At 56.4% G+C, this 13,984-nt stretch overlaps 1 protein-coding gene across 1 annotated transcript in view; it reads left to right on the top strand.

Annotated features, from left to right (window-relative positions):
- Positions 1 to 232: 232 nt before the first annotated feature.
- ABCA3 (ATP binding cassette subfamily A member 3) overlaps positions 233 to 13,984 on the top strand; it is a 32,586-nt gene continuing 18,834 nt past the window's right edge. The window contains exons 1-8 of the mRNA XM_042036959.1: positions 233 to 287; positions 5,272 to 5,373; positions 8,755 to 9,019; positions 9,639 to 9,766; positions 9,892 to 10,057; positions 11,973 to 12,232; positions 12,920 to 13,036; positions 13,546 to 13,666. Coding sequence (XP_041892893.1) covers positions 5,320 to 5,373; positions 8,755 to 9,019; positions 9,639 to 9,766; positions 9,892 to 10,057; positions 11,973 to 12,232; positions 12,920 to 13,036; positions 13,546 to 13,666 — 1,111 coding nt within the window. The 5' untranslated portion in view covers positions 233 to 287; positions 5,272 to 5,319. The remainder of the gene's footprint in view (positions 288 to 5,271; positions 5,374 to 8,754; positions 9,020 to 9,638; positions 9,767 to 9,891; positions 10,058 to 11,972; positions 12,233 to 12,919; positions 13,037 to 13,545; positions 13,667 to 13,984) is intronic.

Here is a 13,984-nt window from a genome sequence, read left to right as displayed (position 1 = left end):
ACACACATACACACACACACAGAGATGTGTACGTACACACACACACACACACACACAGATGTACACACACACACATACACACACACACAGAGATGTGTACGTACACACACACACACACACACACACACACAGATGTACACACACACATTTTCTCACCCTCTCACGGTCCCGCCCCGGTCCCGCCCCTCCCGGCGCGTGCGCGGTGCGGGCGGTCCCGCGGCGGGCGCGGGCGGGGCCGGACGGAGCCGGAGCCGGAGCCGCAGCCGCAGCCGGAGCCGCCCGGCCCGGTGAGTGAGCGGAGGGGAATGGGCGCTGGAACCGCCACCAGTACCGGGGGGAGATGGGCGCCGGAGGGTGCTGGGCACCGGGGGGTGATGGCAGCAGGAGTGGGGGGCTCGGGCGGGGGGGGGGACGCGCGGGGCCGCGGCCTCTCGGCCGGTCGGCGGGGCGGCCCCGCCCGGAGCTGCGGCAGCGCCGGGGCCTTTGGCCGGCTCCTCCCGCTGCCGCCTCCGCGCTCCGGCGCGGCTCGGGGTCGATGCCGGCCGTGGCTCCTGCGCGGGCCCCGGCCCCCGTAGGCTGCGGGGTGCGGCGGGATGGAGGCGCGGGATGGAGGCGGCGCCGCGCGGGCTCCGCCGGCGATGCTCGGCCGCGCTCCGGCAGCCGCGGGGGCTGCGCCTGGCTGGGACCCGCCGGCATCCCCGGGGAGCTCGGCCATCCCTCCCTGCCGGGGAACGGACACGGGGCTGCGGGGACCGAGGGGGCGCTTGCCGGCTCCGCTGCGCCCCAGGGCCCTGGCTCGTTATGAGAAGGTCTCTTATGCCAGGACAGACCTTGAGGGGCTGGAGCGTGTCCAGGGAAGGGAACGGAGCTGGGGAAGGGGCCGGAGCGCAAGTCTAATGAGGAGTAGCTGAGGGAGCTGGGAGGGTTCAGTCAGGAGAAAAGGAGGCTCAGAAGGGACCTTCTCACTCCACAACTCCCTGACAGGAGGGTGCAGCCAGGTGGGAGTCGGGCTCTACCTCCTGGGAACAAGCGATGGGACACGAGAAAACAGTTTAAGGTTGTGCCAGGGCAGGTTTAGGTTGAATATTGGGGAAATTTCTTCATGGAAAGCATGGTCAGACACTGGAACAGGCTGCCTAGGACAGTGGTGGAGTCTCCATCCCTGGAAGTGTTCAAAACCAAGTAGAAGCAGAAGGGATCCCCCTGTCCTCTGCTCACAGCTGTCTGGGTGTCCTGTCCTGTCCAGCCACTGGGCAAGTGCAGGGCAGGAGCAGGGTTGTACAAGGGTCCATGAGAAACCCATGTGTTGGGCTCCAGACTTTGTTATTTTGCTAAATCCACGAGGCCAGTGAATTTGCAGTTTATTGTTTTATGGGCAAGCGCAAACTCGCTGGGCAAACCAGTGATGTTGTTTTTCAGGCAAAGGGGTTGACCAGCTCTTGCAGCAGCTTTGTCCCCCCTCTCCTGCTGCTGCTCCAGCACAAAGGCTGTTACAGACACAACCATGGAGCCCATCAGGCTCCCTGTGCCCATTGACCCACTCCCACTGCAGGGCAGCAGCTGTGCACAAGCCAACCCCGCATTCTGCAGACAGGATCCAGCCCCAGCTCTATTTGTGTTTACTTCTTTATTTCAAAGCTGAAGTTCCTGTCTGGGTCAAACCCAGACTCACGTATCTGTTGGGCACTGGGTGTTGGGTTTGTAGAGGGCTGCAAGGTCGCTGGTCCCTGCAGCACCCAGCACCCCACCAGCCTTGCAGCCTCTTAGAAAGTTTTACTGCTGTTTGCACAACCAAGGTGAGGTTTTTATGGTCTGGCTGTATCGTGACTCCCAGATGTCTGTGAACACTGAGAGGGTGAAAACACCCCAGTAGTGATTGCTGTGTGTCACTGAACACTCCTGGCCGGTCTGGTGGCTGCTGGCCCTGGTTGCTCTTTGCAGGACCCGGGACTTTCTGCATGTGCTCGTGTCGGAAATCACTCGCTCTTCCTGAAAACAGCGGCCATAAAAAGTCCTTGCCCTGCTATGGCTGCTTGTGCTTTTAATTTCCAACACAGACACTGTGGAGAGCAGAGAGGAATTTCCTGCTCCAGTTACAGCATGGAAAGTACCCAGGGACTGACAGCCCTCGCTAGGTGTCTGATGCCACCACCCCAGGAACCGCGTGCTCCTCAGCACAGCCGTGGAGGTGCAGGCACCTGGCAGCTCGTCTTATAGGGGTGACACGGTGTCTGTGCCAACCGGCAGGGAGAAACGCTGGGTTTATATTAAAAAAGGCAACGTCTGCCATTTCCAGGGCTGGTTTCTATGGGAACGGGACATCAGAAGAGCAGAAATGCGGTGTGTGCTCTAAAATAACTGCCAGCACCCGGGAGCACGTGGCCTTTGCTCGGCTCGCTCAGCCCTTTCCGCTGAGGCGGCGGCCGGGCACAGCCACCTCCCGGCAGCAAGGCAGTGTGGAAGTGGGTCAGGAGGTGGGATGCTGTGGCTTTGATCCCTGACGATCCTCAGCCTGTCCTCATCTAAATCCACCAGCAGAACAGCTCTGGTCCAGGCTGGCAGCTGGTGCTGCCACATTATCAGCACAGCTTGGCACTGCAACAGGGGCTGGTGGGGACCAGGTGGTGAGGACCAGTCTTGTGTTCACCCATGCAGGCTGTGGGCAGGCAGGAGTGTCTCCTCCCTCGCTGACCTCCCTGAGCGTGGCCAGGGTGAGTCCACACTCATGTATTCAGGAGACCCTTCCTCCTGCTGTGGGCAGGTGCAGAGAGCAGGGTATTTCCAGTGAGGGGGAGAGGAACTGGGTTGTTCTCGCAGAAGCTGGTGGTGGTCACCTCTCTCTTCCCCCAGATCTTTGGCCCTGCCTCTTGGTGGGAAATTCAGTCTTGTCTTGTAGTGCTTGAGGTCAGGCAGGAGCATCTCTGGCGAGGACAACCCAGTGTGCTGCCCGTGTCCTCCTGAGAGGCACCTTGGTGCCTCCGAGGTCATCATCAACTGGTGGCACTCAACCCTCCCTTCCTGCCGCACGTGGGCCCAGACATGGACCCTGGGCCCTGCCTGAGCTGCCTCTGGTCATGGGCATCTCGGGGCTGATCCAGGCAGCACCTCCCAAAACAGGTTTCTCTTTTGGGTTGGAAAAAAAAAATCATTTTTGTGGATGCCAGAGCCTGGAAGACCGTTCTTGCTCTCAAATTCAGTAAGAGCCTTTGCAACAGAGCTTCTTCCTCCTCTCATCCTCCAGCAAGCAAAAGGTCCAGAATGGGTTTTCTTGGAACACTTAAAAACTTGGAAAGCATTTACTGGCAATAATGGAGTTTTCTGTCTTTGCACAGTGTTTGTGTTACCCAAGTGCTGCTTGACATTTTCCCAGCAGCAGCCGTAAGACCTGCGGGGGTGGTTGGGGGGGCAGCTTGAGTTTGAGGGTGCGGCGGGGCGAGCAGGATTTGGGATCTCTGCGAGGGCAGCAGCCTGCTCCTGCCTGACCTGCAGCATTCGTCCTCTTAAAAGTGAGCCACAGCTTGGATTCCCTTGGTTTGCTCCGGATTCCTTCAAGGGGGTGCATGACAAAGGTTTCTGCTCAGTGGCAGGGGGGCTTATTTGGGGGTGTTTCAGGTGCTGCTGTGTGGGGTATGTGTGTGTGGGTCTGGGGGACCTGCTATGGGATCCTGTGGACCAGAGGTCAGCTGGAGACATGGCACTTTGTGAGGCGCTTGAAGGTTCCTTTGCCAAGTCTCCCTTGCTATTCCTTTCCTGCTTGCTATGAGTGGGGGTTCTGGTGGACTTTTTGGGGCTGAAGTGTAAGATCTCTTCTGCTTTCTCCTGCCTGGAGAAAGATCCTTGAACACAGATGTCCCTACTGTTGTAGGAATCTGTCTTCTGTGCATGGAGTGGCAAAGAGAAGGCGGGTTTTTCGTGCTCTGAGAACACGTCTGGGTTTAGCATTGGGGCTGGGAAGGTGCTTGCAAAGCCAGGAGAAGGCTTTTGGTTTAGGGTTGGGGCTGGGAAGGTGTGTGCCAGGGCAGGAGAAGGCTCCTGGGTTTCGGGTTGAGGCTGGGAGGGTGTTTGCCAGGGCAGGAGAAGGCTCCTGCAGAGGTCAAGGAGCTGGTGGCAGAGAGCAGGTGAGGCAGGCGGGTGTTGCTGTGCCTGCAGCCCTGCGTGGGTCTCAGCTGCTCCTGCTGCAGCTCTGTTGCCACCGGAGCTGTGCTCGCTGTGTGCGTTCACTGGCACCGGCCTGGGAGCCAAGGTCGGGCAGGCTGGGTCAGCACCCTCCCCTCCTCTTACTGTGGCACCCTGAAACCCCTGCTGAGGTTGCTGGGTGCCAGGTGCGTCCAAGGAGCCGATACCATCCCAACCAGGGCTGGAGAATGTGCTGTGGAGCATTTGCCAGGGCGTTGCTCGTGGGTCGTGTGCCCATCCGTGTCCCTGGGCAGCTTTCAGTGCTGCCAGGCTTCGGAGCATGGCTCGGAGCTGACCCCAGCAGCTGCCCGCTGTGATCCTGTCGGGATGTGCCGTGCTCAGAGGCTGGCACTGCTCAGTGGGGGCTGCCCAGAGTCTGGCAGTGCGGGCAGGAGGCTTTGCTCGTACCAGGGCTGCCCCTTCCTTCTCTGTGCCACACTGCAAGCCCAAAATCCCGGCCCTGATGTCTCCTGATGGGACAGCAGTGCTCTGTCAGGAAATGCCACTGCAAATGGAGACACAAACAACTTGAAGGGATGGCGGATGCTTCCCGAGAGGGGGAGGAGGCGGCGGGGGATTGTCCTCAAGCGCATGGACCTTCTCTTGTGCTTCCCTACCCTATTCTGATGCTCGCCTCTCCGAGGGAGAGTTTCTGCTGGGAAAGCACCGGCAGTGTTGCAGAACCAACCCTTCACACGGCAGGAGGTGGAGGCACAACTTGAAATCTCCACCCATCCCAAAATAATGGGCTGCCAGGGGTTTGATGGCCTTCCTGGGGCTGCTGTTTGCGGTTCTGTAACCCTGTGCTCCTGCAGCTCGAGGAAAGCTGTTCCTGTCTGCTGCTGGGAAGGACCCAGGTTGGGTGTTGAAAGAGCAGCTTCCATTGCTGGGAACAGCCATGCCAGAAACCAGGGGCTCTTACTCTTAGGAGATGGAACACAGTGGTTATTTTGCCCTGTTTGGGGTCAAGCCAGCTGCTGTGGCACCAGGCTGGAAGCCGAGAGCTGCCCTGGGCTGGATAGGGTGTGGGGCGCTGCCCTCCTGCTGCCCAGCTCCACCAGCACCTGGCACTCACGGCTCTCTCCTCTCTTCCAGGGTCCTGCGGAGCGGCGGTGGCAGCGCTGGGCCCCTTCTGATGGGAGGATGGTTGTGCTCAGGCAGTTTGGGCTGCTGCTCTGGAAGAACTACATCCTGCAGGTAGGCTGGCACTGCGCCCGGGAGGCCGCTTCTGACACCGCTGAATGGGGGTACAGCAGAGCTTGCCCAGCCTCTGGCTCCTCCAGGAAACCTCCCCCGTGGGCACAGGACATCTCTAGGAGGAAAACTGGGTTATTCGTGCACGTGGTGTCTTTTGTGCTGAGCTGTGTGACCTTATGGGCTGTGCTATGTGCTCAGTTTCCTTGTCCCCGGCCTGCCCTCTGGCCATGAGTGCAGCTCCCCTTCTCCTGGGACAGGGTAACCCACACACCCACCCATGTGACAGTGGGGTTTTTTGAGCTGTCTCATCCTCCGGAAGTGCCAGTGCCTCCAAAACCGCTGGAGCCCTGGGGGTTTTTCCCTTCCATTGTTTTCTACCACTCTTAGGAGCAGCTTTTAGAGGTCTTAAAAATATTAAACCACTGGCACCCACTGCCAGCCCACCTCCCAGCGTGGCAGCTGGGCGGTGCTGAGGGATTTGTGGACGTCAGGGCCGGCAGGTCCCGGCTGGTGCTGGCCGAGGCCGCAGCCCCTTTAAGCAGCGTGTGGGTGTTCCCAGGCAGATGCTGTGGCTCCTCTGGGACCCGGGGCCAGCCCTGGCAGAGCTCGGGGGAAGAGGACGGAGCAGGGTTGGCTGCAGCCTGGCTTTACGCTTTCAACTACCCGTCTGCAGCTCAGCACGGCATTGCTGTAAAAATAAACCAAAGGAAGAGGGAAGTGCTGGCTGCACCCGGCCTTCCAGCAGGCACAGAACAAGGAGCAGCCCTTGGAGGGGACAAAAGGGACTGGTGGCAGGGCTGATCTGCAGCCAGGAGCATCCCCCATCCTCTCTGCAGGGGAAAAGCGTCGTTTTCTGGGTGTGCTCCAGAGTGGGGACACGTCTCAGCGGGTTTTCCAAGGCCACAAGCTGACTTAGGTTTACTGTGTGGGGACACAGCTAAAATCCTGTTCCTGATAAAGACACAGAGCTCCCAAGTCACCCCCACCCCGCTGTGAGGATGGATGCTGGCACACGTGGCTCGTCCTGAGCTGCTCTGGCCAGGCGGAGGTGGTGATTATGGATGAGTATCCCTGTCACCTCTGGAACACAGCGCTTGAATGACTTCTGCTGCAGGGCTGGTGAATGTGTATGAGCCTGCAAGTTCAGGGAGGCAGAGAGCTGTTCTGGAGGCAGCCCAGGAGATAGGGAGAGGTTTAGTACGATAGTAAATCAGCGGGAGGCAGCTGGGCTGCCAGGGCTGCATTATAAACCCATCAGACATCTGCAGCGTTCGCTTTTATGAGCGTGGCTGTTGGGAAAGCTCCTTTTTCCCTGCCTGCCCGGAGCTGCTGCCTCCTGCCTGTGCTGCCGGGGCTGGCTGTGGGCTGTTCCTCCCAGGGGGAGCCCCAAGAGGTGCTTCTGGCTTTGGCAGTGGGTGCTGAGAGCCAGGGTAATCGTAGTCCCTGTACCATCTCCTGAAGGAAACACTGTCCAAGATCCCATTCACCCTGGCTCCTGTGGGGCTGTCTCCCTCCCCAGGATGTCCAGGCTGTGCTCAGGGCTCCCTACCTGCCCCACTGGAGACTCTGCCCACTGGCTGCTGGATACAATCCAGTTGCTGAGACAGCAAAGTTGTGAGACGAAAGCTGTTGGTGCTCCTCTTTCCTAGTGGTGCTCCTCTTTCCAGCCTGGCAAAGGGGAGGGTAGAAAATCCCCACGTCTTGTGAAGCCCAAATTAGCCAGAGGCCTCAGAAAAGGTTAATGCTGCTGCTGCTGCTCCAGGCACGTGCTCTGAGTGAGCAGCCATGAACCCCTGTGGCCAGGGACATCTCTGAGCTGTCACTGCTGTGGCTGTGGCTGAGGCTGAGTGTGCTGTGCTGCTCTTGAGCCTGGGCTGGGGTGAAGGCAGCTTGTTTTGCAGGAGGAAATCACAGAATCCCAGAATGGTTTGGATTGGAAGGGACCACCCATCCCGCTCCCTTGCCAAGGGCAGGGACACCTTCCACTAGCCCAGGTTGCTCCAAGCCCTGTCTAACCTGGCCTTGGACACTTCCAGGGATGAGGCAGCCACAACTTCTCTGGGCCAGTGAAATAAGGCAACACAGGTCCAAATTTCAGCTCTCCTCCCCTGGACCTGCCTGGCTGCTGCACCAAGCGCTCAGCTAAGCTGTGCCCCCCTGCCCATGGTGAACCATGGTGTGCCCAGCTGAGCTCTGTGCCTCCCTCTCCACTCCTTCCCCACATGGGTGATGCAGTTTCCAATGGGAACAGCCTGGTGCTTGCTACTCTCCTTGGGAGCAAGCCTGACCTTTACAGTGATGTTGCGAGCATGAATCCTTCAGCACATCCTGGCACTGGAGTAGAACATCAGGGGAGTGAGACTGCAGGGAGGCGGGTGTGCTGCATGGTGCTGGTTGGGACCAGCACTCCCCTTGGCCCCATGGTCAGAGATAGCAGAATTGTGAATGTTTTGGGTTGAATGGGACCTTAAAGCTCATCTTGTTCCTACTCCCCTGCCATGGGCAGGGACACCTTCCACTAGACCAGGTTGCTCAGATGACCACAGTTCCCCTGGACACCAGTTTGAAATGCTAATTGACCTGGGTCGATGCTAATGAACCTGTGTTGGTGGGGGGTGTTACTAGCTAGGGGGAATTGTGCAGGAGAGGTAGCCCTGGGGGAATTGATGGATGATGCTCCCTCCTGAGTGCAGGGTTTGAGTTCATTCTCCAGTTGCTTGAGCCTCAATTAAAAGAAAGAAAAAATGAGCCACTGTGTGCAGTGCAGGAGTGGCTTGGGTATGCCCACGGGTGTGCTTGCCGTGCTGCAGCTGTCCTGTAGCCGGAGGCTCTGCTGGGCCCCATCCTGGGATGCAGATCCCATGTCCAGCTGCCTGGAGCAACTCAGCTCCTGCAGGAAAAGTTTCACTGGTTCCAGCAGCGTTGCTGCACGTGGCAGAGCCCCAGGTCACGGGGAAGGAGCAAAGGACCAGCCTGGGTCATTCAACCCAGCAACGTGGTGAGGAAGGCTCTAATGGAGGCTGATTTGAGCTGGAGCACTGCTTAGGGTAGGGGACACTTTGGCTGGAGAGTCCTGAAGGATGTGGGAACCAGCACAGCGTCATTCCTGGGCTCTGGAAAAACCCAGGTTGTGAAACCTTGTGGAATGCAAGAATGCTGCTGCTCCGTGGTGTTCTCATGGCCTGAACTTCGTTACTGTGCTCATCTACCTTCTGTGTTTGCGCTTCTTTTTTATCGAGAGAGAGAGAGTGTGCTATATATGGATAGGTATCCGTGTATAGACACATACCATGGTAGATATCTAGATGTCTGTGTATATATAGACATATAATGTATTTTATAGCCTTACCCCCATCTTTGTACCTTTTCCCTGCCCCGCAGAAGCGGCAGATCCTGGTGACAGTGATCGAGGTGTGCCTGCCGCTGCTCTTCGCCGCCATCCTGATCGCGCTGCGGCACCGCGTGCACTCCGTCAGCCACCCCAACGCCACCCTCTACCCCACCGAGTCTGTGGATGACCTGCCCAGCTTCTTCTCCTCCCGGCATGCCAGCAGCCCCTGGGAGCTGGCCTATGTCCCCTCCAACAGCAGCGCCGTCCGGAGCATCGCTGAGGCGGTGGAGAGAGCTCTGCCCATCAACATCAAAGGTGAGCAGGGCTGGGGCTGCCCCTTCCACCCCAGAAATTGGTGTGAATCTTTACTCTGAGTAGCCTGGTCCAGTGGAAGGTGTCCCTGCCCATGGCAGGGGCTTGGAGCTGGATGGTCTTTCATGTCCCTTCCAATCCAAACCATTCTGTGACCAATTCTAAATCCTTATGCTCCCAGAACACTTTTTTTTTCAGAACTTCAAGGCCTGTAGTTTGATTTTTTTCCCCCACTAAAATGACAGGATTTTGAGTTGCTTTTTGGTCTCTAAAATGCAGTTTCCATCTAGAAAAATATCACCCTAAACCAGTTAAAGAAAGTCACAGTGCTTCCCTGTGAAAGAGTATTTTTGGAAATCTTTTGGCACAGAAAATTTTAGCACTTGGTGTTCCAAACTGTTAGGATTTTCTGTGGGAAAGCTGACTCCTGCTTTCAGGGAGGAGGAATGTCTGCATGCCCAGGATACAGGGCAGCATCCTGTGTAACTGCCCCGTGTCTCACAGCCAGCATGGCACGTCCCTCCTGTCCTGGAGCAAACGATGCTCCTGGTGATGGCTGAGCACCCATCCATGGTGCGTTGCTGTGCCCCATTCCTGCATCTCCACGTTTTCCCCTCCACAGCTCAGGGCTTCACCTCGGAGCGGGACTTCGAGGAGTACGTCAGGCTGGACAACCGCTCGGGCAGCGTCCTGGCCGCCGTCGTGTTCCGGCACCGCTTCCCGCACAGCTCTGCCCCGCTGCCCCTCCAGGTGAGCGAGGGGAAGGTGGGGACAGCATCCCCCCTCCAGGTGTCATCCAGGTGTCATCCAGGTGTCACCCAGGTGTCACTGCCGTCTGTCCCACCCCCCTCCGACCCTCCGTGTGCTCCTTGCAGGTGGAGTATGAGCTGCGCTTCAAGTACAGCCCGAGGAACGCCCCGCGCAGCGAGCAGACGGGGCTGAACCCCAACCTGGACCGGGACTGGCACACCAGTTACCTCTTCCCCCTCTTCCAGCTGCCCGGGCCCCGCGAGGCCAAGTTTGCTGATGGGGGGACGCCGGGTGAGCACGGCCGAGCACGTGGGGTCACCTTCCTGCAGCACCTGGCAGGCTCTGAGCTTTTAAAGAAATAGGCTCATTTAAAAGAAATTATTAAATTCAGTTAATTATAAGGAAGTGTTGATTTATATTTTTACCAGCATTAAGTTTATCTATGCATAAGGCAAACAATTAAATATTTATTTATATAAGCATATATTTATTTTATATAAATACAAGCAAGTGATTAAATATTAAATATTTATATAGATATTAAAAGTCTTAAATTTACATATAAATCTTTATGAATACATAAATAGTTAAATGGTTATGTATTTGTGTAGATGTTTATATTCAGTTTTAGGCATATATAAACAATGCCACAATTTTAAATTAATATTTAATGTTAATTATTAACGATAGGCCTTTTTAATATTTATTTGTATATTTAATTAATTAATATGTCTTTATTTTATTGAGTTATTATTTAGGTAGAATTTAACTTTATTTACAATTTTGTTATATTCATTATAGCTATCCTTTATTTATATTTTATCCTGTGACTTCATGGGCACTGTTTGGCCTCTGGGCACCTCTCCTGAGCAGGGTTGGATAAGAATAAATTTCTATGTGCATGAATCATTTTAAAATTTAATATCTTTTCCCATTTCGATTTTTAATGGAAATTTTATTTCACGATCCAAACTGCCCAGTGTTTATTGTGCTGCTTAAGTACTTGAAAAGTAAATAGAGCAGTTCTGTGGTTTGGGGTGTTTAAGGGCAGCCAAACCACTGGCAGAACAGGAGCCAGCAGGGACATTGCTGGAGCTGGCGCTGGCTTAGGACTGGATTTTTGGGAACTTCTCCTGTGGTGGCAAAGGGAATATTTCCCTCAGTGGGATTTCTCCCTCTGTATTTGATTGCAGTGTCCAGGGAGAGGGAGAGTGAGGGTGAGGAAGTGGGCGAACAGGTTTTGCTCACAGTGTGTAAATAAAGCAGAGCCCCAGAGTGTTTGCTCAGTACATGAGTTAATATCAAACAACGTTCCCAATCTCATATTTCCACTTTTATCTTCTCTCTCTGTGGGTCATTTTAACCAACTGACTTTCAAAATGTTCATTTGGGGTTTTGTAAGAGAATTTAAGTTCCTGTCCAGGTAACACTTGGCTGCAATTCCACTTAAAAATAAACTATTTTAAGTTTATTTTGTTATTTAAAGCTGTGTTAAGAGAGGTTTAGGTTGGATCTCAAGGAAAGGCTCTTCCCCCAGAGGGTGCTGGGCACTGCCCAGGCTCCCCAGGGAATGGGCACGGCCCCGAGGCTGCCAGAGCTCCAGGAGTGTTTGGACAGCGCTGCCAGGGATGCCCAGGGTGGGGTTGCTGGGGGATCTGTGCAGGGCCAGGGTTGGATCCATGATCCTGGTGGGTCCCTTCCCACTTGGGAGATACTACTGGAAAATTAAAATTTTTTCAGCGTTTTCTAATGTACAAAAATGTAAGCCACACGTTTACAAAGAAAAAGAAAAAGGGATGGAACACAAGCCCAGTGGCTTGTGGTGGTTGATGGTGACAGGTAATCTCACAGCCATGCTGTGGGACAGCGACCATGAACTGAGTTTTCCTGGCAGCTCCTCCTAGGGGAAGGTGTCCCTGCTCTAGTGGAAGGTGTCGCTGCTCTAAGGGAAGGTGTCCCTGCCCATTGCAGGATGTAGAACAAAATGAGCTTTAAGGTCCCTTCAAACCCAAAGCAGTGGTTCCATGAGTTTGCCGTGGTATCAATCCTTCCCCTGTGCCCCGTGGCACAGTGATGCTTGTGTTGCTTTTCCTCTGCACTCCAGTTTTAGTCCCTGTTCCTCTTCCCATGTGATCCTTCCCACAAAGGCTGTTTGTCCCTCCAAACCCCAGACCCGACTCTATTCCCCGTGGTTCTTGCCGTGCAGGTTATCTCCGGGAGGGATTCCTGGCGGTGCAGCACGCGGTGGACAGGGCCATCATGCAGTACCACGCCGGTGCCAGCTCTGCCAGCCTGCTGGAGAACATCACTGTGGTGGTGCAGCGCTTCCCCTTCCCGGCCTACGTCAACGACCTCTTCCTCCTGGCCATCCAGAACCAGCTGCCGCTGCTGCTCATGCTCAGCTTCACCTACACCTCGCTCAACATCGTCCGTGCCGTCGTCCACGAGAAGGAGAAGAAGCTGAAGGTGAGCGCTGGGATGTGTTCCCCTCACTCTGCAGCCGTTCCCAATGGATGATGGCTTTGCATTAGGAACAAAATCCCTGTTGGGTGTAGAGCCAGTGAGCAGGAGGTGGGGATGGCAGCGGATTAGCGAGCCCCAGGGAAGAATGTTGCTAATCCTGCTGCCGGCGTGAGGCTGGGCTCTCCTTGCTGTGCAAGCCGGGGTGCTGGACCACAGGGATGGTGTTTCTCCTGGGCCAGGAGAGAGGGCAGCACGTGTGGGTTCCAGAGTTTGTGGATTCAAGAGTTCAGCCTGTGGGAAGGAAGGTTTTTGCCTTTTGAGAGTAGCGACCCGATGTGGGTGTGCTGTGGGGGCGGCTGGAGCTCAGCCACGTGGTTGCGACAGCAGGGCTTGGCTTCTCCCAGGCGTTGGGTGTCCTGCCCTGTGCTGGGTGGCCCTGGTGGCACCACTGGCACCCTGCCCTGGGTTTGGGCTCAGCTCGGCTCTCTGGGGACTCCTGCAGTGGTGGCAGCCCTCATTTAGGGAGGTGGAGGACACCGCGCCGTGCTGGTGGCTGTGCAGGACCACTCTGGTGGCGCTTGGGGCTGCCACCTCCCTGCTTGTGCCACGGGGCAAAGCCACCTCTGCCTTGCCCCAGCCATGCCCGGGGAGTGTGGGTGCAGCCCTGGGTGATGCTGTGACCTCCCACAGGAGTACATGCACATGATGGGCCTCAGCAACTGGTTGCACTGGAGCGCCTGGTTCCTCATGTTCTTCCTCTTCCTCCTGGTGTCCGTGTTCTTCGTCACCGTGCTCTTCTGTGTCAAGGTGAGTGTCTGTCCCCAGGCCACGAGCTCTGTGCTGGCAGGGCACAGGGATGATAGGGCCACTCTGCCATGGGACTGTCCTGGTATCCCAGGGCTCCTCCAAAGGCTGGAGTTTGGGTTTCCCGGACCGAGGTGGGCAGTGCTGCCCCACAGCTGCATTCAAGGCAGGGGTGACTCCCCCCAGAGGGAGCTGGGGATTGGAGCCCCAGGGACACTCCATGCAGAGCAGGACCACCCTGCTCCCAGAGCCTCTGAAGGGCCTCAGGCTCTCCCCTCTGCATGTGCCCACACCATGGCAAGCAGGAGGGGGCTGTCTGAGTGTTGGCCGGGGTGCCCCCTGCCCCTTAGACCCTGCATCACACGAGGACAATCTGTATTTCCTCCCTCTGGAGTGGTCTGGGAGTTCCTGGGTGTTCTCACCCATCCCAGTTTGTCTCCAGCCCCAGGTCTGGGCTGTTAAAGCCACAGCTGGCTCCAGCAGCTCTGGGCTTCACAAGATTTTCTTGGCAGGTGAGTGAACAGGGAGCGGTGCTCACCAACAGTGACCCCACTCTGGTGTTCACCTTCCTCGCCATCTTCTCCATCTCCTCCATCTCCTTCAACTTTATGGTGAGCACCTTCTTCTCACGAGGTGAGTCCCCCCACGCTGCCTCCCTGTGTTACTGAGCACTTTGACTTGTGGAGGGGGCATTTCTTCCCGTTTTTGGCTGCATTTTCCCCACAGTGTGTGGAACAGGATGTTGGTACTGGTTGCTTCCCAAACCAGAGCAGGTCCAAGGGCTGGAGCCCCTCTGCTCTGAAGCCAGGCTGGGAGAGCTGGGGGTGTTCACCTGGAGAGGAGAAGGCTCCAGGGACACCTCAGAGCCCCTTGCAGGGCCTAAAGGGGCTCCAGGAGAGCTGCAGAGGGACTGGGGATAAGGGCTGGAGGGACAGGACACAGGGAATGGCT

This window comes from Corvus kubaryi, unplaced genomic scaffold, assembly GCF_017639235.1.
Source record: "Corvus kubaryi isolate FWS band 111438036 unplaced genomic scaffold, C.kubaryi_AGA036_p1.0 37387, whole genome shotgun sequence".
NCBI lineage: Eukaryota > Metazoa > Chordata > Aves > Passeriformes > Corvidae > Corvus > Corvus kubaryi.
The sequence above is the reverse complement of the archived record's forward strand: the minus strand, read 5'-3'. Positions and strand labels throughout refer to the sequence as shown.